This window comes from Micropterus salmoides, unplaced genomic scaffold (assembly GCF_014851395.1).
Source record: "Micropterus salmoides isolate LMB-PRFRI ecotype aquatic unplaced genomic scaffold, ASM1485139v1 Ms_hic_scaffold_9, whole genome shotgun sequence".
Classification (NCBI taxonomy): domain Eukaryota; kingdom Metazoa; phylum Chordata; class Actinopteri; order Centrarchiformes; family Centrarchidae; genus Micropterus; species Micropterus salmoides.
The window spans coordinates 32,321,977-32,346,565 of NW_024044681.1; the positions used below are offsets into that span (position 1 = coordinate 32,321,977).

The following is a 24,589-nucleotide window of genomic DNA, read 5'->3' on the forward strand; positions in this document are numbered from 1 at the left end:
ATGTTGCTACAAATCCTTCCTCCACTGGACAGAACCTGGCCTTTAAGCCTCCACGGCAGATTTGCCTCATCTGCCACATCTTGTCAGGGTGCAGAGACAGTGTAGGTGCTGGGATTAAAATAACTACAAGAAAATAAATTGATGAAGCTGTCAAAATGGTTATATTTACCATAAACAGCAGCCAGATTTAGTCATCATCAACAATCAGATGAAGTTACTGCCTATAAGGAGCAGAGAAGCTATTAGTCTGCAAAGGGAGACACTATCCACTGTGCTGACAGACAGATGCTTCTGATTAATGAGGTCTGACAGTAGGGTGTCTAATGGGATACTTCTTTATCAAACAACCGACAAGAACAACAGAGAGGCTTGATGAGACAAAACACAACAAAACCAGTCAGCATCTCTGGTGTTTAACAGTGAGTGATGGATGTCAGGATATGGATTACAGTGGTTTCCATGAAGTGAAATCTCAAAACTGATTCTGAACTGATTGTGGCTGACCCCTTCCCAATTTATACCAAGGCAAATTCCTTGTATGTGAAAATGTACCTGGCAATAAACCTGATTCTGATTTATCTAAAAACTTTAATTAACTCAACAAACAAACACCTACAACTAATTTATTATCAATTAAATTAAATGATTTTAATGATGATCTTAATTAAGCCATTCAACCCTCAGTGGAACTTGCAATTCAATATTAAATTTCAAAATTCTGTGAATTCAAATCATTGCTGTAGAAAATTGCTGGGTGTTCTCTCTTGAGACTGCCAATGTTTAGGGCAGTTTAGCCTCATAAAGTCATTGTTTTAGATTGGTCTTATTCATTTACATCTCTTGGCTAAAGTATTTAGGTCTAGCATTAGGGTTAGTGTTCTTTTAAATGACTGAATGAAATGCACACTGTATTCAGGATTTCTAATTCCTAATTCTGAAATTATGATCTTACTGAAGTTTCCCAATGAAATAAATGTTACTTAACCTTTAAAATACATTAAAATACCAAAATATTGGAAAATCCCCATCACATTTTCCATAGCCCAAGGTAATGTCTTGAAATTACTTATTTTGTCCAACCAACCAACCATCTAAAATCACAATTTGAATCAGGTTTACTGCCAAGTACATTTTCATCTACATGGAATTTGCCTTAGTATTTTGCTATAATAACATAGTATGAGAAAATAAGAAAATACAAAGTAAGTACTGCAAGTCAAGAAACATAAATAGAAAAAATTACAATAAGAACCTACAATATATCTGTTTTTAAAATCAAAGAGCTGTACAGTTTGTGCAGGAATGTGCAAAAGTGCATAGTATGAAGTATAAAGAATATGTGCAATGTACAGAGATGAAGATAATAGATAGATGATATAGATGGGGAGACTGTACGTTAGCGTAATGTGTAGTGTCAACGGGAGGGGATAAGAATCCGTGTCAGGGGGGGTCTTGGGCCTCATTGATGTCGCCAGCTGCAGACAGGAAGAAACAGCAGCCTCCTGGCAGAGGGGTGTGTCTCAAAAAGTTTGGTGTCCAGAGAGGGAAGAGTGGGCCACAATCATACCTGTTCGCCTCAGAATCCTGGAGGCGTACAGGTCCTCGAGTTATCTTTAGAACTGTTTGCTGCTGTTATTCAAATTTAATTACCAGCGCACTTGTGTTTTGTGCTAAATAACATGTGTTATGTGTATTAAAACTGTTTCACTGTTTTGAAAGGCAACACTTCCTCAATGGCTTCAGGGGAATCCCTGAGGTTCCTAATATTTTGTTAATGTTAATAATGCTACCATAATGCTGTTAAAGATGACCTGATTAAAACCTGAAAAATGCCAGTGTGAGAAACCTCACTTTATTTACTTTGACAGCAGCACACTCATTACCATGCCCCTGTAGTCATGTAATCAGCTGTTTGACCACAAGGTGGCATCAGTGTACACTCCTACACTGTAAGGTGAGACAACAGAAGCACAAGGAGAGTTTCAGTGGATGGATGGTGTACAGCAGGTAGTACACAGAGGCCCTGTCATCTCAGAGGAGAGGAGAACCAGTTTGGCAGGCTGACTTCCTCTGACCAGCAGCAGGTGCTTTGTAGTTTCCTGCATTGAAATCCACCGTCATCACGCATGTTGTCAAACTGGAAGAGCAGCACGGCATGCTATACACTCCTTGGGTGTCTCGTTCTTGTGTTTGAGCTCAGCTATGAAGCTAATAAAGCCATGGCCCTTGCCTGTCAGCTGTCTGAACCCTGAAGCATTCCAATACTGATAAAAATCATCTGTCTCATAACTGGCGCCACGCCTCGTTCTGCCTCTGAGCTCACACTATATGGGCAAACAAGAACATCTGAAGCCTCAGTGCCATTGTAAACAAAACCTGTCTCTCACGTGGAACTAGTCTCTGGGATATGCAAAAGACGGACGACCATATACCCTAATGAAACTATCTAGGATACACCTACTGAGATTCACTACTCCTTCCTAATTGTGTGTACTGTACATGTCCTCCATCACCTTAATCTTATGCCGTACAAGCTCTGGCTCATACACCACCTTTTTCCCCTAGAAAAAAAAGCAATTACGTGGGAATGCTCATAGTCTTTTCTCCCTGCTGACAACAGTTCTAATCACATCCAAACAAACGCGCTCGGGCGCTCCTAAAAATACTTTCCTGTTTATAAATGGGAAGGCATCCCATTCTCAGCGGGAACGTTCCCCTGGTGTTTCCACTCTCCTGAGAAAAAGCCTATAAACCGATAAACAGAAGCCTACCAATACTGCTGTCGGTTCTTCGACTGGGATTAAGCTGATGCCCAGGCCTCAGAGTTCATTCATCATTAGTTGAATCGTTTAAATGGGGTAACAAATGTCAGAGCCAGGGAGAGGGGGATTGGCCTCAAATATGAAACGCTACACAGTGTACAGTGGATCCAGCCCTCCACTGAACCCAGGGAAATTAGCATAATGCTTTAGACGTGTGTATCCAATAATCTTTTATACTGACTGCTCACAGTGGTCAGAGTGAGATGTGCTTTTCTGACTGCTTTGTTTAGAGCTACATGTACACTTTTCCTTAGGAGAAGAGGAGGCATTAGGTATCTTATTTGCTTAAACGGCTACGTAAACATTTTCTGACTCCAGGTTCAAGCCAACCGTAGCTGGACGCCCTTTCCAAAATAGAGATTTGTTTTTCTTGACTTTAATAGATTCTTTTGATCCTCCCACATGCCTGGTCTTAATGTACATGCGTTGTTTGATGATTGAGGTACTTGAGAGGATGACCGAAGCCTTAGGCCCTCAGAATGATAACTTGCTGCACTGATGGATAACTAGAGTATCTGAAGATGTGACCCCACACATTGCGAGGGGGGTGGGCGGATGCATTACAGAAGCTGTGTCAACATGCTTCCCGTTGATAGAGAAAAACACAAAAAAACAGAAATGTTCTTGCTTTTCACAACTTTTTTCTACAAGTCAAGGTTCATCAAGCTGAGCCAGATATTATCTAACCATGAAAACAATGCAACTTAATCCTTTAGGTTTCATTTTATTTTTATTTTCACCAGAACGGTTTAGGATGACCTTCACACACCCACTGCAGCAGGGCCTCATTAGCCGTGAGATTCAGCTCCATCAGCGCAGACAGATGAACTTTAATTATTGTAGGAGCTGTTCTTCCTGCACCAGAACATTTCAGTCAGCCAACTCACGTGGAACGAATTATTATGTGAATGCAGATTATGTACAGAGTTGATATTTGGTGCCTAAGCTCTGACCTTCTCATTTCCCAGAAGTACAGTGGGTACGGAAAGTATTCAGACCCCTTTAAATTTTTCACTCTTTGTTTCATTGCAGCCATTTTCCAAAAATCAAAAAAGTTCATTTTATTTCTCAGTAATGTACACTCAGCACCCCATCTTGACAGAAAAAAACAGAAATGTAGAAATTTTTGCAAATTTATTAAAAAAGAAAAACTGAAATATCACATGGTCATAAGTATTCAGACCCTTTGCTCAGTATTTAGCAGAAGCACCCTTTTGATCTAATACAGCCATGAGTCGTTTTGGGAAAGATGCAACAAGTTTTTCACATCTGGATTTGGGTATCCTCTGCCATTCCTCCTTGCAGATCCTCTCCAGTTCTGTCAGGTTGGATAGTAAACGTTGGTGGACAGCCATTTTCAGGTCTCTCCAGAGATGCTCAATTGGGTTTAAGTCAGGGCTCTGGCTGGGCCATTCAAGAACAGCCACGGAGTTGTTGTGAAGCCACTCCTTCGTTATTTTAGCGGTGTGCTTAGAGTCATTGTCTTGTTGGAAGGTAAACCTTCGGCCCAGTCTGAGGTCCAGAGCACTCTGGAAAAGGTTTTCGTCCAGGATATCCCTGTACTTGGCCGCATTCATCTTTCCCTCGATTGCAACCAGTCGTCCTGTCCCTGCAGCTGAAAAACACCCCCACAGCATGATGCTGCCACCACCATGCTTCACTGTTGAGACTGTATTGGACAGGTGATGAGCAGTGCCTGGTTTTCTCCACACAGACCGCTTAGAATTAAGGCCAAAAAGTTCTATCTTGGTCTCATCAGACCAGAGGATCTTATTTATCACCATCTTGGAGTCCTTCAGGTGTTTTTTAGCAAACTCCATGCGGGCTTTCATGTGTCTTGCACTGAGGAGAGGCTTCCGTCGGGCCACTCTGCCATAAAGCCCCGACTGGTGGATTGCTGCAGTGATGGTTGACTTACTACAACTTTCTCCCATCTCTCGACTGCATCTCTGGAGCTCAGCCACAGTGACCTTTGGGTTCTTCTTTACCTCTCTCACCAAGGCTCTTCTCCCCCGATAGCTCAGTTTGGCCGGACGGCCAGCTCTAGGAAGGGTTCTGGTCGCCCCAAACGTCTTCCATTTGAGGATTATGGAGGCCACTGTGCTCTTAGGAACCTTAAGTGCAGCAGACATTTTTTTGTAACCTTGGCCAGATCTGTGCCTTGCCACAATTCTGTCTCTGAGCTCTTCAGGCAGTTCCTTTGACCTCATGATTCTCATTTGCTCTGACATGCACTGTGAGCTGTAAGGTCTTATATAGACAGGTGTGTGGCTTTCCTAATCAAGTCCAATCAGTATAATCAAACACAGCTGGACTCAAATGAAGGTGTAGAACCATCTCAAGGATGATCAGAAGAAATAGACAGCACCTGAGTTAAATATGAGTGTCACGGCAAAGGGTCTGAATACTTCTGACCATGTGATATTTCAGTTTTTCTTTTTTAATAAATTTGCAAAAATTTCTACATTTCTGTTTTTTTCTGTCAAGATGGGGTGCTGAGTGTGCATTACTGAGAAATAAAATGAACTTTTTTGATTTCTGGAAAATGGCTGCAATGAAACAAAGAGTGAAAAATTTAAAGGGGTCTGAATACTTTCCGTACCCACTGTATACACCGCCATTATCCCCCACAAAAAATGCATTACAGAGGACAACACCAGTCAGCCAGAAGGTGGAATCTACTATGTGTAGGCCATTGGGACAAGCCAACAAGTGGCCATTTCCCTGCAAGCTACCACAGACCAAGAGGGGAATACACTACCTACACAAATAGAGTGGATAAATCTAAACCCTGCAATGCGCCTGATGTTTTAACATGCCAAGGTACTGCACATGACAATTAGTTTTAAGATAATACTGGTACAATCCATCAAAAGACAAGCAATAATATTATGCCCTAATAGTGTGGTAAATCTCATGCTATTCAACTGAGCATTTGCTTTTGAGATCAGAGCTGCCACACACATGCCCATGCCCATTTATGTTTATGGATTTTTTTAAGGTCTACAAAGAGATACTGCAGATTAAGTCTGGATTCCAAAACGGAAATATTCTGGTAAAACAGTATGTCTCTAACATGCAGCCTTCCCAAGATATTAAAGATATTGTAAACTACATGCTCTGATGTCGTATACGACATCGTCAACCCGACCTGGTTAACTAAAGTTTAAAAAAAAAGAAAAAAGTGTGTATACACCCAGTTATTTGGATCTGCTTCAGAATTTAATGAGTTCTTCCCTGGCCCATGCTACACCCTTCCAAGTTTCATGAAAATTGGGCCATTAGTTTTACCGTAATCCTTCTGAAACAAACTGCACAGAAAACACAACCTTGTTGGCAAAGGTAAATATAGGGCCCCTCCTCAAGACCAACCTCCTCCTCCTCCCACGGGAGGGGGAGTTCTAGGAGGATGACTTGCTTGGAGGTTACTGAGAGTACCACCATGTCTGGCCTCAGTATTGTTGTTGCAACATTTTCTGGGAACTTAAGTTCCTTCCCCAAGTCAAGTCAATTCCCAGTCTTGTGCTGCTGCAAGCAGGCCAGTAGAGGGGGGAGGTGCTTGCAGTGCCTGATCCCATTGCAGATGGGAAGGGTATGGCCTTCAGAACTTGGTTGTGGCACCAAAGGTAGCGCCCCTCACCCATTGCTCTTGCATTCTACTGCTTGCTCTAATCTTGTCCAGGCTCCCTGTTGGCACATCTTGTGAATCCGGTCAGCATCCTAAACTTAAAATTAAGTCTTGTTCACATTAAATTTTTCATGCCTGCCTAAGATCCGTGCAAACAGGCTTACTTATTCATTTAGCTGACGCTTTTATACATATATCCGTATGTGAGAGGTTGCACGCCTCTGGAGGACCTAGGGGTTAAGTGTCTTGCTCAGGGACACATTGGTGGATGTATCACAGTGGGGAATTGAATCTGGGTCTCTCACACCAAAGGCATGTGTCTTACCCACTGCACCAACACCACCCCTGCTTAGTCAGCATCAGCAGCGGCTGGCGACACAAAGACTGACAGCTAACTACAACAAGCAACAAGAGCGACAAAATAGCTTAGCGCAGAACGGCTTACTATTTGAGGAGAACAAAGATTGGAGCTCCCAGCTTCCTCTGTTTTCTACAAGCATATACCACACAGCAAAAGACCTTCTGTTTAGCTTTTGTCAATGGATGTACTGATTTGATTTGAAGAGGTTTTGTTGTTGGGATCTTCTCCATGGTTAACGTGACGTTATTACTGTTACCATAGTTCTCAGCCACTGCTAAATTGATGTTAGTAACGTTATGCTCCACACAGGCACAGAGTCTTTGCATTCTTACTAACACCTTATAACTTGGCATTGTTGTCCGACACAGATATATAACACACACATACACTTCTAATTTGGCCACAAACACAACCTGTTTCACACATTCTGTCTGGTGCACAACCAACATGCACACACTCGCACACACAGACACATGCTCTCCATCTCACCTTTTTGTTCCTCTATCCCCCTGGGGACATCTCATTGACATAATGCATTCCCTAACCCTTTTCCCTAACCTTACACATCAACTACATGCCTAACCTAAAGCTTTACCCTAACCTTAACCTAATTGTAACTAAAACCAAGTCTTAATCCTCAAAAAGCAGTCTCTACCTGTGTGTCCCCACAGGGACATGAGTCCCTGTCGGTAAGTGTGCATTCAGGTCCCCACCGGCATATAAAAACATGAAACACACATACACACGCACCACTGATAACCACTGCCTGACCAACTCAAGTCCTTATAGTATACGGCAGTGCAGGGTTTAGACCAGTAGGTCTTACATCAATATTTATAATAATTAACAGATTAATCATTATTATTACTATTATTTAATAATTAACAATACTTGTGTAACATTCGCCATGAGGTACCACTCTTAAAAGGGTAGTTTTCAGGGTTAGGCTTTTCAGTAATCTTACAATTTGTGTATCTTTCACCAGAGAGGCTCAGCAATGTGAGTACAGCTACATGTATTGGATGATAATGAAACAGTGAGTGGGACTGATTATTATGATGAGATTGTTGCCACACTTTATAAAAGTTAGACTGCAGTAAAATTACTGTAACATTAGCGAATGGTTCTATTACTATTTTGTTGTCCTGTGCAGTTTTTTTGCATTATTGTATATTAGGTGGGTCACATTTGTTACAGCTGCAATAAAGTGGAGAAGCTGTGTACCTAAGTATCGGTAAAGCATCAAATCTAAATTAAACGTTACGAAGCAAACAGTGGTGGATCCGTGCTAAACTGGCTGGCTGATCCTGCCTTGCGTCAAGGCTAGTATAAACATATCGCTCCACATTTGCTTTGTAGTGTTACATCATTTCTTGCAGGCTGAATCAACATTTTGTCATGATACTATACTGGTGGTACACAGGATAGTAATTTGTGTTAGTTGGCGAAGTAGTGTGGAAAGACACAGGATAACATCAGCAACTGCTCAGCGTTAGCCGGCGAGCTAAAATGACTCTCTATGTGAGTCCAGCCTTTCTGATGTGACTGTTTTCACCATCCTCTAAATCTCGTTTGGCTTTATAGGCTTCTTCACATAAACATTTATTGTTGTTATGATCATTACGTGGAGTCTGTGTTGTGCTAGGAGCCAGTTGCGTTGCTAATAGGTTAAAGGGATATGGAGTTCTAGAAGAAGTTGGCAATATATTCACTCTTATGTAACATTGAAGAAACTAGCATGTATATCCATCCATCCATCCATAATCAACCGCTTATCCTGCGTACAGGGTCACGGCCTCAGAAAGGCCTTGTTTCTTTCTAGGAGGTTTTATTTAAAAATCCTGCATACTCCAGTCCAGAGTCCTATGGGGCTTTGATTTTGGAAATCCAGCTTACTCCATGGCCTTCCCACCAGTTCTGTATGGGGGCATTATTTTTTAAATTTGGCACACTTCAAAGACCAAATTTGTATTTGTGGTTTCAAAAATGTGGGGAATAAAGCCTGTTAGAAAGTTCCCTTTTTCTGCTTCCCACCTGAAAATTCTGGTCTCAGTTACCAATGGAGTCAGTGGATGGTATTCCTGTCACTCTGAGGCTCACAGTGCATAGTTAGATTGTTTGACACATTTTTCTCCATATATATTTTAGAAAGTATGAAATTTATAAATACTTAAAGTAATACTGATATTGTCCTCAATGAGCTTAAGATTTTGAAGTCCAAATTAAGTTTCTATGTTGCTGTTGCCCAGCAATCTTGCCCCATACAAACCCTATACAGAGCCTCAGTCTCATTTAGCACCTGTGACAGCTGGAGTGTAGCATGGAGGGGAGGTTTCAGTCTGTGAAGGTGGCCTGAGGTACGTGTCCAGCATGGAAAAAGGACACTGTCTAATTGCTTAGCTGCAAATAGCCTGGGGAGAGTGGGGATGTGGGTTGCCCCCTTCCTGTTAAATCACCACCCTGACCTTTGCCCTCACTGTGGCCACTCTGAGTGATACTACTGCACATGGATACACACCCAGCACTAATACGTACGAACACATACATGGACATACTGTGCACTGAGAGACACACATACAATATATCATTGACATCACTGTGGTAATAATAGAGATGACCCCAATCATCAGGAGGAGAAAAAAGGGAAACTGAGCCCCGTTCCCTTGCCGGGCCTATATTTTATTGACGGCCTCCATTGTGCCCTGCTGATGACATGGCATTGGAGGATGATCACCTATAATAGAGTCCAGCGGAGTTGCAGATTAAAAGTACAAATCACATTGTAAACGACTGAGCCGAGGTGCACTGTGTAACCTCCATCTTGGTCTGTGGGGTTTAAACCACAGTGCTCCCTGTGGTTCCAATCTCTCAGCTTGACTCAAAAAAGATAAGAGATAACAGAGCACAATGTTGGGATAAAAGCTAAAAAGAACTCTGTGTGTGTGTGTGTGTGTGTGTGTGAAGCTATAGTACACCACTGAGAGAGGGCATTAAACCAGGTGTCCTGCCACTAAGCACTAATATGCGTCTAGACCTTCTTGTAGTTTCTCCTTTCGTTTCTCCTCCAGCGCCATATGGAAGCACATTGAGGAGCAACTCTGATGACATTAATTACCCCACACGCGGGTCGTCTCCTATGTTAAGAAGATAAGTGCTGCTCTCTCTTTCGCTCACGCCACACGCAATGCTCCCGCCAGTAAATATGTCACATCTGCAGATGAGCGTCACTTAGTGATCCATGAAGCTCATCAGACAGTGAGTCCCCCCAGAGAGAGGAGGATCTTGAAATAATGAAACATGAACATGATGTTCTTGGACTGAGTATAATCTCAGTATTCATCCACCGCCGCTCCCGACTACTCCCCAGCGCACAGAGGGTAAGGTCATCCATCAAAAGTCACATATTAGTCATCGGAATGGGAGCGGCGTGGGGTCGAAACACTGACCCAATACGATGCTGATATGCACCGGGCGTAGAGGTCGGCCCTTAACAGATGACTCCTTATCGACCAAAAGGAAGATGGGAGAAGTGGGGAAGGCTGTTGGACGGTGTACCAGAGGTTTCCTCCTCCCCAGACTGGGAGATGAAGAAGACTGACAAATGAGTGCATAGCAGCTGGGTAAGCCTCATGAGAAATCTGGGCTGTCTGCAAGCGTAGCAGACAGAGTGGGATGACTGGCTCAGGTTTGGACTCAACTCCCTCTCTGCAGAAATTCTCTCCAGCCACAACATGCAGGTTGTTCAAGGCAACATAGGGTTGAGGACCGTGAGTGTTTGCACGGTGACACATTGCATGTTTTGCCTCCTTTTCTAATTTCTTTTCATTTGACATGGCACAATGACTGTGCATTTAAAGTTCAGACTGTCAGCTTTAATTTAGGCGTACACTCAGTTGGACTGGTTGTGTTGTTAAAATAAATACCATCATCTATTGACTTACTTACCCTCCCACATGTTTGATATTAATAATATATTAATATTATGATCATTTAAAGGATGCTGAAACACATTTTTGTTAGTCTTCTGGAAGTTTCTTTGCAAAGTTGAATCCAGATTCTACCCTTAAAATATGTGTATGCATCTAAATACTACTGCAACTGAAAACAAGAGGGACCAGATCCAAAACTGGCTGTAGCTCCTCAGTCATTCATCCGATGTGCCTGTAAAAGCTTACATTCACATCATAATCTCTGTCATTTTACATCCAAAGCACTAAGAGTGGCGAGCCAAAATGTTAATGTACTGCTGTGCCAATGGAGCCCACTCTTCATGCATATGCATATTGCTCTATCCTACCCAGAATTCCCACCGCAACCCTCTCCCAACCTGACCGAGGTTTCTAAAAACGGCAGGAAGCTTAACGCCTGTGACAGCAGACGTCACGCTGGAGGAGAGCGACTTTGATGAGACCCATGCTTTTAGAGGCCTCTTTTGTTAGCAGAGAGCGAATCACACTTTACATGATAAAATTTCCCGCTAGAAGACGGCTTAGACTGTGTACAACCAGATACGGTTGCCAAGGAAACCCTCCTGGAGAACCCATGAGCTTTTTTTTTTTTTTGCCATCCCAGCCTCCTTGATCTGTGCAAACAATTAATACCTTACCCAGGCTGAAGGGAGGGAGCTGGTAGGGTGGGAGGCAGGCATAAATCCCCAGGTGCTTAGTACAACACCACTCTCTCCCTTCAGATATGTGAATGATGCAAAAAAAAATGTCACAAATGGATATTGGGCTGGAAGACACTGAGGGATGATGTATGACTCATTGTGCATTACTTCAATGAGAGAACAGCATTTAGTCCATACATCTAATCTGCACACGTGCAGCAGCACACATCCCTAATGTCATTTTAATGAATGTTTTGAATGCACTGCCATAATAGTGCCATTATATCCTGCCCCATCCATTTGTAGAATGGCCATGTTTGGGCAGGTATCACTGCAGCTGAATAAACCAGACACATAAGAGAACCCCTGATGCGCAGAGCTGCTGGGGAGCAGTTAGGATCCATGAGTGACTTCGACTAGCCACAGATCAATGCTCTGGAGCCCTATCTATTACTGACATCCAATTATAGCAATGGACGTCCGTTTAGCACTACTACTAAGTGCTTTAGTCTTTTTATTGACTACCTGTCACCAGCCTGCACACAGTGGAGCTACTGACTAATAATCAGTTATCGATCTATCCACATGTCAAGATCACCAGCATGTTAAGTGTATAAATAGTGGGAGGGGGGGGGGGGGTCAACAGCAGTCAGAATAGAAAGATGTAACGCGGACATGTGCATGATTTGTCCTCCAGTCATTAACCAGGCATTTCACACCATTCAGCATACTTAATTAGAGAGCTAATTTTGTACAACTTTGATTAGTGCTGGCTTGCAACATTAACCAAGGGGGGAAATTGGCTGTAATTGAAAAAAAGCTAAGCAAAAAAACCCTAAAACTAATGTTGAAACAAATGGCCACGTTGTTGTGGACAATACAGTGCAGCAGGGGAATGAGAACGAGTCAATAAGAGGGCCTACAGGATGAGCGGATAACTCAGCAGTGCCGGTAGGAGAGTCAGGTCAAAAACCTTTGCATGTTTACACTGGAGCTGAATGGCGAGCATTGCGGACAGCAGGCGGTGATTGTGCCTGCCCGCTTCATTGATTAATTACAGTCATTAAGTGGTTAGAAAGTCACCTCACCTGGTGTAAAGGGTGGAATTCACTGGCTGATTAAAATTAATCACAGTCAAAAAGCTGCAGGAAGCAGAGTCCCCGGAGAGCATGCGCCACTGGTAAGGAGAGAAATTGAGTTTTACTCATGCTCAAGTCAACAGCTGCCACTGCTTCTGTAAACAAACAAATAAACAAACATAGCTGGCTATTTTTCTTTAGTCCGTGGACTTTTATTATTCAAAAATACAGCACAAAAATACACACAAAAAGAAAAATTGGTTTTCACACAGTGTGCAAACCTCAAAGGAGATCTTCATACAGTATTAGTACGCTGATTTCAAAGCTACAGTTAATATTGTTAATAGCAGTCGTAGTTAATGAACTGAGCACATAGAGGGACAGTAACAGGACTACCTCCTTAAGAGCCCTGTACAGTTTGTCAGCAGGTGAAATCCAGCTAGAATTCTACAGGGGCCAATCTTGGCAGCAAACTTCCTTCATGTACAATACACACACACACACACACACACACACCTAAGAGGAACTGACAGATCTAATTTCTTTGTCCAAAGCGGACCCAGATCTCACTTTCCTTGGTGTTAGAAAATAGGTGTGACATCAAATCTGAGAGGAAGTCAAGGCAAGATGTTACAACTGTCACCTCCCTTTAGGTCCTACAATTCACACACAGCAACGTACACACACTCACACAATGCCAGAAATGTCCTTAATCATTCTAGGGAGCATTTACTGTACTGACAAGACCCACACCGCCCCTCCTCTTCTGTTTTAGATTTAGATTTGCCAAGCACAGCATAGCATCACATATACATAAAAACAAAATCATTTTTATATCATCCCGACTCTGTTGTGATTAGATAGGGTTACTTCAACAGGATATTTATACATACAGCCAGAACCATTTATGTTATTTAAAAAAAAAAAAATCACATCAGTTTACCTAATTTTAAATAAATGTAAAAAAAAAACAAAAAAAAACAAAACATGATGTAATGTTTTGGAATGCTAAATCAAAGCTTTAAGACAGTGATTAATGTGTAGATAAGCTATGGGGGAATTTGTATGAGGTGAGTGGGTGTGGGAAATTCTAGACCTGACCTGATCGAAGCAACAGAAATCTATAACTGTACTGATGATTGTATTGTTCTAGTGGCTGTGGGCTATGACGGCCCTTCAGGATGATGCTACTGCACATAGCACGGCACACCAGCGGACGTGCTATGACATTACTGAACTGGGACAACAAGGCACAATAGAAGTTATTAAAATCCAGCTGTGAGGGCTGAACAGAGGTGAACTCAGGGGAGGTGCGTTAAGGCTAAAATAAGGAATAAGGCATCACAGCAAAAAGAAACAGTTTGCCCACTCCAAGTTTTCATACTGGGTTGTTTTAAATTAGATCACATGTTGGGCTTTGAAATTATTTTGGAAGAAGGGGCATGGTTTAAGAGTAGAATAATCCGCTAACTGTAAGGGCTGGCCTATGGCAACTTGCACTGACTAAACAATTCAGCATACTAAGGCGTTTCACATTTGTTCCTCTTTGTGGGCACTTTGGTCATGTATACAAGCTTCACATCCTTCATTAAAAGAGTCCAATTAAAGCTACAGAAGCCATGAAAGGTTTCATACTGACCACAGAGAGAAGGTTAATCAAGATATTGACTCCTTGTAATGCAACTGCAAATAAGGAGGATTACATATGCCAGACATCTGTGGGGGTGACTACAAGTGATGATTAACACTCTGCGCTCTTGTCCTGCGAATATGGTGTGTGTGTGTGTGTGTGTTTGGGGAGGCCAACACATTCTGGTGGTCACAGGGGTTACGGGTCTGTTGACAGTCAAACACAATCAAAGCTGATTGCTCAGTGAACCTTGCTGTCCAGCTGCCCCCCTTATCCCCTATCCACTACCTCCTCCTAAGATCTCTGAAGGAGGGATGGGGGTCTTTTATTGTTTTTTTTTAAGCTTGGTCAAGAAGCACTAATCCACCCAATCACAAGATGAGGTGGCCTGAACCTCCCCCTCACCACCAACCAATCCTGACCACTTCAGCCCCCCATCCAAGCCCAGACTGGACAATTCAAACAACAACAGTTCAACAGAAAACGTCTGGCCTAGATTTTTCAACTCTGTCGAAGGATTAATTCAAATCTGTGAATTTTCTTCTAATAAGTCGATCTTTGCATTTTTCCAATGGGTCAGAACATCTAATTTGTCAGAAACTGTTTGACCGGATTGCCTGAAAAATGATCATATCGCTATGTAGGCATTGAAAGACAATGAAGTATACATTTCCCAAACTCCCATTCACATACATACATACACTTATATATAGTCACACACACATACAGCTGCAATTCTATACATACATGCATGCATACAGCTGCACTGCTAGCCAATTAGGGGCCTGGATCTCTTTTGAACATACAGTATCTCTACAGCAAGGGCAATCTATATATATATAAAAAAAAAAACATGCAATCACTTATATACAATATAATTTGTGTATTGACCGTTCTGCTTTGTATTCACACCAATTCATTTTTCAGTGAGAAAGTCCAAGAAGTAAAATTCATAAAAGGTTATTTTGTATTTTAAAAAAGTTCATGTGCTCTGTTGTGATTCCAGTATAACTCTCTTCTCAGCACCACAGCAGAGCCAGGCCTTCATAAGAGGAGTTTACTCCCGTTTGTAAATAATGAAGAGCTAAAAGTCAGCCCATCCCAGCTTTTGCTCCCTCTTCATTGGCTTTTGTCCTATTCTCTTCCTCCAAACCCTCCCCTTTGCCCCCTTCTCGAGAAGAGGACAGGCTAGACGATTGAGCCGTCCCTGTTCTGGGCAGGGATCATGACAGGGATGGCCCCCATGCGGCTGAGGTTGCGGCCGGGCATCTTGGCAGCAGTGGGCGGGGGCAGAGGTACTTGACTCGGAGGCCTCTCGTACTCCTCAGATGAGGGGATCTTGTCGTACTGGGTCTTGTTGGCGAAATCATTAAGGTGGGAAGGCGACATGGAGCCCAGCGAGGAGCGCTGGCTGCCCACGGTGAAGCTGCGCGCCGTTGAAACACGACTCTTGGGAGGGGGCACATCCTCTCTGAAGGAAACAGAGACAACAGTGTAATTAGACAAGATTGAAAACTCTCTTTCATTCACCTACATGATTGTCAAGTTAGAAATTGAATAAAGAAAATGATTTTCTTAGGGTGCTATAAACTACAGAGCCCTGTAAGGTTCATGATAGGGATGCACCGAATGTTCAGCCACCAGTATGGGAATAAGATAAATTGGATTATATTCACAAAAAGTATAAAACATATTACATGTGTCCATGTGTACAAGTAAATGGACACATGCAATTACTTTACTGGACCCTCTCAGGTCTCGGACTCACCCACCATAGTCTCTCCAAATCCTGTGGGAAACACTGAGTAAAAAGCCCATTTTGACTATTCAATTTATGCAATGGGAAAAAAAGTAAAATCAATGGGAAAAACCTTGTTTCGGTATTCGGTAAAGTTTTTCATTATATTCGGTTTCGGCCAAGAATTTTCATTTTGGTGCATCCCTAGTTCAAGACAATCATCTTTTGGAGAACTACTTTTGCTTCTCTTGCAATAAATTTTGTGTTACCCCGTATTACTTTTTTTCTTCCAATCCTTCTGAGGAACGTAACTACACGGACACTAACGGATGTTTCCAAATGTTCAGTGTGGCTTACAAGTAAGAAAACAGGACGTCAATAAGAGGATTCAGCAGGCAGATGGACTCTCATGATAAACTCAAACTGCAAGTCTAGTATTGCGAGGTAACAAAAGCAGTTCTCCAAAATATTCTTGCCATAAACCCTAGGGGGCTCCATAATAAACCATACACAGGTATAAGAGTCTGGAATGTCGGGCCCTTGCTGCCCACAGTGAGGAAAACAATGCATGTTTAAAGAGTCTGCATGAGTCACTTCAAGAGCGAAACATGATTTGACTCAGTAAGAGGGACAAATAATTGGAGTTGGCCTGTTTGATTGGTTGGGGCAGTGTCTGCACTGCTCAGCCGCGCTGACTGTGTAATAGCCTGCAGAGACTGAGCTGAGCAACCAAATGCCCTCTACTCCCTCTGCCACCACATTAACAACTAATAAGCAGCAATAATCCAGTTAAATGCTCAATCAAACTGAGCCTGAGGGGCCAGAGCTTGTTTAGTCCATAGTTCATGCTGTGGTGTTTCAGCGAATGCGTGCGTCTGTGTATACGAGACAGGACCAGTGGTCTAATCCTCTTTGTCCTACAGCGTGAGCACTGTCACATTGTGGTCTTAGACAGATTCAGTCCGCAGCAGAGTGATAGTAAGCCCAGGGGTTGTCCAGAGCCCGTGGGCCGGATGGAGAGCTGGATGGTGAGGGGGGCTTAGGGGTAGGTGGCTCTGGAGGGGGGGGGGGGGGGGCAGCCAGCAGCAGAGCAGACATGACACTGAATCCACAGAGCAAACAAAGCTTTCAAACTGATTACCACAGCTGGTTATTTGAGGAAGGGCAAAAAAAGAAAAACGCTGATGGAGAAAAACCATTTTCATGGTTGTTGGGGCTGTTGGACAGGTCACACTACAGGGGGAGCTGTGAGTAATAACCACATGTACCCTATGGTATGTTTACGCTTACATTCAATCCAGTATTATATGACCTGAGACACATTTCTCATTATACAGCAAAGACTACACAACATTACAAAATATTCTTCCATCAAAAGGGAGATTTGGGTATCTCTGAGCCAAGTCTCATTGATGTTTCAGTGAGCGTACCTTATCTCGTTGCAGATTTCTTTCTCGTACTTCTTCCTGTGACGGGCACGGCAACAGCAGAAGAGGATGATTGCTATAATGATGAGGATCAGTAGCACAGCAATTATGGCTCCTGCGACTATGCCTGCAGTGTTGGGGGCTGGACAACAAAGTGAAGAAAAGGATTGGGAAATGTAATTTGGGTAGCAATGACTTAAACATAACTAAGGGTATGTGTCCAACAAAGACTTTAAAAGATAGTGCTGGATTATTTTACAAGTCAAAGCGGTGCTTCGACCGGGATTTTGGGTGAGTGACCGTTTCTCAGCTTTTCTCGGCTTATCACATTGAAAAAGTTAAATTGCAAGTGCAATTACCAATGTCACTGAGATTTTCCCCACAACTAAAGCGCACATTCTAGTTTCTGTGTCTGCATGACGTAAATATCTTCATCTGCCGACTGCAATGTGTATGCAGGCACCAAATCATAAACTGAACCGCGGCGTGTTTTGGAGTATATCTGGCCCTCAAGAATGAATTTGAAACAGAAGCAGGACCAAAGAACAGTGCTAAAGAGTCAACAGATAGAAGCCCTCTGCTCCAGCACTTGATTTCGACAGCGCTGTCATTGTGTGGTGCCACAGCTTCTGCTACTCAAGAAGCTGACACTGCCAAAATCCTCGCCACTTGTGAATCAAATGGATCCCATCTTTCTAAATGCAACGGAAACTTCAGTAGGACTTTTACTTCAGTGGCTGTCGCATTTAGAAGATAACAATGTTATAACACTACCACTTGGCTTGCTCAAGTCCAATTTATATGTTGTTGCTGTAATAAACAGGCAGATTTCTATTTTTTGTTAAGTTTTTATCCAATTTACAACTTCGGTACATTTATTAAAAAGGTACCACATATGCAATTTTGTATTTTTAGCCACCCTAGTTGCATGGCCTCATGGATGGCAAGAACAACCATTAATTGATTATGAAAATAAGTTGCAGACCTAATCTCTAAAAGAAGTATTGCATGGATCACCATTAATTAATGTCCCTCTCACGATGAAATGTAATAACTTTTGTGATCCTTTCATCAGGTCAAGTATCATATAAGGTAAGGTTAGATTGACTTTATTGTCCATCTCAGTGGAAATTTGTCTTTGGCTCTCCCAGGTTACATCAGAGGGACATACACTGCACGTAACATATCACACCGTAACACACAGAATGTACAATTATTCAATTTTTCCAATACTTATGTTCATAACTAAATACCTACAGACTAATGAGTTCCAGCTGTAGTTCATGTTAGCATGTTGACGTAGTATTTAGCTTACTGGAAGGAGTACCGCTGTGCCTAAGTAGAGCTTTACAAAGCTGCCAGCAAGGCTGTCTTGTTTTCAATACCTTACTTCACTGCTGTGATATATAACTGTACTCTTGAAGGTACAAAGGGTGGTGGTATACTGACTTGAAAGAAAGAAGATAGGGCTCCATATTGTACCTGTACCATGAATACAGGTTAAAACATCAACATGAAGTTAGTTGGGTACTCACGAGGTGTCACATTGAGATACAGTATACAATCATCTTTGCCAATCCGGTTGGAGGCAGTGCAGCGGTAGGTGCCAGATGCGCTAGCAGATGCGTTCCTCACGTTAATGGTGCCTCCCACGGGATCTGTTGTGAGGGTAAAGGACACATCAATGAAGAGATGACCGTGCTAAACACAAAGCGGACCTGTGTGTAGGACTTGAACACAGTTTTGTATTTGTTCCGTTGGGCTTATGACAGGGTCCATTACCCAACACAGCGGTGGCGGGCAGCAGCTTGGTGTCAGTGGTCTTTTCCCAGCTGTACTGTAGGGGGTTGGTGCCCTCGCTAGATATGCACCTCAGCACAATGTTTTTGCCTTCCTGTGTGGGGCCTTCGGCATAGCACCTGGGCTTTGATGGCTTCACTGCGGAGAGAAAAAAGGAATGAAGGAAAGTGATTGAGGGAGGTGAAAAATAGCAGACACAACCAGGTGGCCCGATTAGCTCAGAACAACACAGTCCACCCTGCATACAACCCTGTTATTTTTCAATCTTTCATGTTGTGAGCAAGTTGTTTGTCTGTATTGTGTATTTGTAAAGTTGATTTCCTCCCTTTCTCAAAGCAGCAGTCATCAGCGTAATGAGAGCAGTAATTACAGTAATTGATCCAGCTGCTGTTATTACAGGAGCTGTCACTCAGGATAATCACAAGCAAGAAGGGAACCGTGTGGCATTGGACACACAAACACACGCACACGTAGCGTTCGGGTTTAAGGATGGAGGCGAAGCGGTCTTACAGCCGAACGTGTGCAAACACTGCACCGGCCAGTCAAGAGTGTTGGCAGGAGATGAGATGGGGGGATTCAAAAACAAACAGAGCTCCAAATTAAAAGCAGACCAGCTCCAGTGAAACACAGACACACAGTCTGCCAGGCGAGGAGGAGAGAGAGAGAGAGAGAGAGAGCGAGAGAGACTATGAGGGGTAACGGTTGCATAGAATAAATCTGAGGCCGCAATCCAAGTATGATAGAAAGCATCATGGCATGCTAATAATGGGTTCTGTAACAACAAAAACCCTGGAGTGGGGCTCTCCAGATCTGAACCAGGTGTCAGGCAGGAGGGGGGAGGGGTGTTTAGCAGGCATAACCGTTAAGGATTAACAGTAGACTGACAGTACTGAGTGCTCCTACTAATCTAATAAACACACACGAGGTCAGGGCGGAGGCGGCACAACAGAGAGGGGCAGAGCAAAAATTAAGCGAGCGCTGATGGACAGATGGGGGAGTGATGAGGGCCATGGCTGTACAGCTCCTAACTCACTGCTCTGCTCTTTGCTGCTGTTGTGTTGCACCCACACACACACCCACACCCTAAATGTTAAAGTGCTATGACATTTTGAATGCTTCTTATAAAGGTGAAAGTCAACTGAGTCTGAGCGCTGTAACACACAGCTCCTCATATTAGCACCACCGTCCGATGAGCAGATTTATTTGTTTGAACGATGAGGTCAAAGAAGAAGGTGACAGAGGCTGGAGGAGCACAGAGATAAAGGGCAAAGAGATACAGCCAGCCTGGCTCTGTTTAACGAATAATGAATTGAGATTTATGAGTTGCACAAGGCTATCTTGTGGACAAGATAAGTAGAAAGGGATTGCTAGATTGGGGTGTTCATAGCGGTCAGGAGGAGGCGTGCAAATTCAAAGACTGACAGCTGATTGTTGAATGGTAACGTGAAATACAAGCACCTAGTGGGCACTAAAGCCAGGCAGACAGAATTAATGAGAATGGCTGGTGAGCTTTGCAGTGAGATCCTGGATGCCATGGGGACTGTCTGGACCTTAGGCAGGCAGAGCTAAATGATTGGCTGTAGAGAGCAGAAAGAGTTGTGAGAGTTGCTGACGTGCAGTGCTGAACTGCAGGTGGGTACTCTCCTCTTATTAACTTCAATGTCCTGTTGCAACCAGAGGAGAATACACAACATGTGACCCCTGTACAGTACCTGGACAACATGTACACTGCAGGTGTCAGCATGTGTGTGTATACCTGCATATGGCAGCGTTTGTGACAAGACACAGAAAAACCCAGAGTATACATTAAGGAGTGTTTATGTTTGTGCAGACATATGCATACGCATCTCCGCCCGTTCATGGGACCATCCACGTTGTGACAAGATCAACCTGAAGGTAAAATGCAGAGCAGGCAAGATGTCCTCACCTCTCCTTGTCAATGTTTCTGTGCTAAGATCGCCCCTGCCCCTGGGGTCAATGGCTAGCAGCCTGACAGCCTCTGTAGCCTCGAGCTATCTGTCTCTCTCACGCACGCACACACACACACACACACACACACACACACACACACACACACACGCTATAGCTAAAGACATCTGCATTTTATCTACAGTGAAAGTTGGATTTCCATTTTAGTCACCTAGCTGATGCTCATACACAGCAGGACACACTCGACAAATGAAATCAAATTATCAAACGACAATCAAGCAAAATAAGAACATCTTGACGGTACATCCTACAAAACAGTAACAGTAACACCGGAATGACACAATATGAGAAATATTTTCTGAGGAGAGAGACACATGGGTTTTTAATACTTTAACACGGGCACCTGACAAGCATGAATGAGTAAAATGTGATCCAAAAGTATCAGCACTGGATATCATACTGTATATAACTGTACTACTACTCAACGACAACAACAAACATTACAACCTCAGCTAATATGCGGTTTCTATATTCAACAGGATGGGTTAAGATAGGACTGAAATTATCAAGTTAAGCAATGACATTGACCAACCTTTTAAAATAGACATGAAAACAACTGACGAATCAGAAGGCTTGCTACCCTCCCACACTGGTGGTGAGGGAGTGTGGGACTGTCGCAGGCAGGAGGTGACACAGTGACTATAACTACATGTATCAGCAATTGATTAAGCAGCGATTTGTGTTTTAATGTTACTTCTAGTCAGATCAATTTTTATGTGAAGTAGCCTTCCCAAGGGGTTTGTCAGTGGTTATTGAGGTCAGCTGTAGTCACAGTTAATGGTCAGCTTATCTGTCGCAATCCCTCTCTTTTATCAGAGAACAGCTTAGTGGTGCCACCACACAACTCCTGAATAACAGGTCTGTTTTCTAATAGCGCTCGTCTTTCTGGTTGAGCTAGTTGACGCAGTCACTTTTGTACATATGATATACTTTTGTACATATGATATAATTTCAACAGGACCGCCCTATCTTTAGAAAGGAGGAACTATTGTGATGACAGGGCTGTGGATAATGGCACACAGCTTACAACACAGACTAGTGCAGCGCATGTAGGTTGTTTTTCCCATATGCAAATACCAGGCGGGTTTCGGGAGGCCATTCACTTTCGACATCCTTTAGTCAGCCGACCGATCAGCAAGGCCACTGTGTGCGCGCGAGTGTGTGTGTGTGTTTGCCTAGGGAGTGAATCATCTGACTTATACAACTCTGATGTGTCACCCATCTCATCATGTGCAATAAAAAGGGAAATGAGTGCAAACACTCCATTTCTGAGCTTTGTCCACATTTTTTAAAAGAGAGGAAATAATATTCCAGATTATTTGTTTAATTAACGTTGCCTGTATTATCGCAGTTGTTAATTAATGTTTTAAAATGTATAAGGTGTAACCATTTTATGTTGTCGTTGTTGTCACGGTTAATATGATAGGAATATAACAACTGCATTCGTTTACAATGGAAGCTGTAATAAAAAAAATATATAATTATTTATTTATTTTAATTCTAAAAATAAAAAAAGCTGGATTATCATCACAGAGCATCAAGGGTGAATACAGCACAAAGGAGGAAACGCTCTACAGCCTCCAGGAAGGTTATGCGCTTGATTTTAGAAGGGATTACATCAAAACAGCCAAGGAGGGCAAAGGGCGTGTGATTTGGTGCATTTCCACTGTGTAGAGAGAGAATTTACACTGTGTGGGGAAAAAAAGACTGCTAACCTAACACCCGCATGTGTTCAGTGGTTTGTTCCACTTACCCATGACAATCAGCAGCATCTTCCTGCTGCGGATACCAGGCGCCTTCTTCACCTTACACTGGTAGGTGCCTGAGTCGGATGCCTTCAGCGCCGTCAGGTTGATGGAGGCGTCGCCTTTCTTGGGGTCGGCTAAGTTGAAGTGAACTCGACCCTTCAAGGGGGCATAGTAGTCCTCGTACGCCCTGTCACCTGAGTACAGGATCACCTGGATGTGGAAAGGAATGCAGGAAAAGAGTGTTTTAGTTAAGAAAGCATACCTAATTAATATCATGTGTTTAATATTATGTGACTTAAACGTTTACAAAAATAAAAGTCCTTCCTTGGAAACAAGCAAAACAAAGGCCTTGAAATGACAGTTATGCGCTTTCTGAAAGCAACGGCCTTGTTCACTGAACCAACAAAAATATATGGAAGAGAGAAAGAATCCTCTCTTTTATCTCTGCAATGCCCTTCAGACCAGCCGCCTGTGCTGTTCTGCCCTTTCTGTGTTTAAGAAGAACGAAGGTGGAACTAACAAAGCGACCTCTGTGGAGCCAAATCAACACCTGCTGTGTCAACAAAGAGCAGACCCCCCTCCACACACACACACACACACACACACACACACACAGAGTCTGGGTTTCGAAAGCAGCAAGGAAATGCCTAGAAATAAAGGCCAGGTAGAGCCAACAAGAAACCTCATAGTTTGTAGTGCAGTGATGTGTAGGGGGGGGACAAGGAGGGTAAAAGAAAAGCAAACAAGAATGAAAAGGGTTCTCATTCGCTTTCATAAAAACTGGCATATTATTCCACATTTCCATGGAGACGGTCTTCTACTGGCTTTTCTGTGCCACGTTCAACACCAGGCGTACAACACAGCAATACCCCTGGGTAGAGAGGAGGAGAGAGGAAAAGACTAAACATGGCAGGAGGGGAGGAAGAATAATGAACCCTTCAGAGGAGGCAGAGAACTCAAAGGAAGCAAAACAAAAGGGAAGCAGAGTCAGTGAGGTTCTGGTGAGTCTACACCAAGTTGCCTTTCTGCTCCATTTCCAACTGGAAGACTAGTTCCTGTAGCTGCAAGGCAGGCATGCTTGCAATGGGCGCCATGCTCATCTTGTTCATATTAGCCACGTAAACAGGTAATGCAGTTAAAATTCCTCACGGCTCCCAGGGGAGGGAAACCTATCCTTCACCGGGGATCAGAACATCAGCAGTAATAACAGCAATATGTGAGATGAGACCATGGAGGGGAGGAAATTAAATTGCCCCGAGCTCAGCCAAACAACAACTCTCACTTGGGCTCAGCCACTTCACCGGCACACAGATGGGAGCGCTTACACACATGCACACCTCTGAACTGCACAATAACCTTGAGAATCATGATCCAATGAAAAAAAAAATCCCATAAAGGGCCTGGGGAATAAAAATGAAAAGGGCAAATGACTAGACAAGCTGGCAGGGGCTGGAAAGGACAGAGGAGCACTACAGTCTGTGTGCTGCGTTTCATAACAGGTAGGACACTCAATGATACAATCGCCACCTGGCCACTCTCTGTGGACGGATCACGCTGCAGAGGTAAAAGCCCTCTATTGGCCAGGCTTAGTTTCCTCAGACACAATAAATGAGGTCATTGTCATGTGATGCTGTTGCTCAGGGAGGGAAGTCGAAGAGGTGCAGATCATTTGGGAGCAAAACAGAGAGCCGCAGTACCTGTTTACTCTAAACAACCTGCAGAGCGCTGGGAGTGCAGCACCGTGTCTTTGAGCTCCCA

General features: G+C 43.2%; 1 protein-coding gene across 1 annotated transcript in view; it reads right to left on the reverse strand.

Moving 5' to 3' along the window:
* Positions 1–12,687: 12,687 nt before the first annotated feature.
* cxadr (CXADR Ig-like cell adhesion molecule) overlaps positions 12,688–24,589 on the reverse strand; it is a 39,870-nt gene continuing 27,968 nt past the window's right edge. The window contains exons 3-7 of the mRNA XM_038707839.1: positions 22,837–23,041; positions 19,077–19,232; positions 18,830–18,952; positions 17,298–17,436; positions 12,688–15,600 (exon numbers count right to left, since the gene is read on the reverse strand). Of these exons, the coding sequence (XP_038563767.1) occupies positions 15,318–15,600; positions 17,298–17,436; positions 18,830–18,952; positions 19,077–19,232; positions 22,837–23,041 (906 nt within the window). The 3' untranslated portion in view covers positions 12,688–15,317. The remainder of the gene's footprint in view (positions 15,601–17,297; positions 17,437–18,829; positions 18,953–19,076; positions 19,233–22,836; positions 23,042–24,589) is intronic.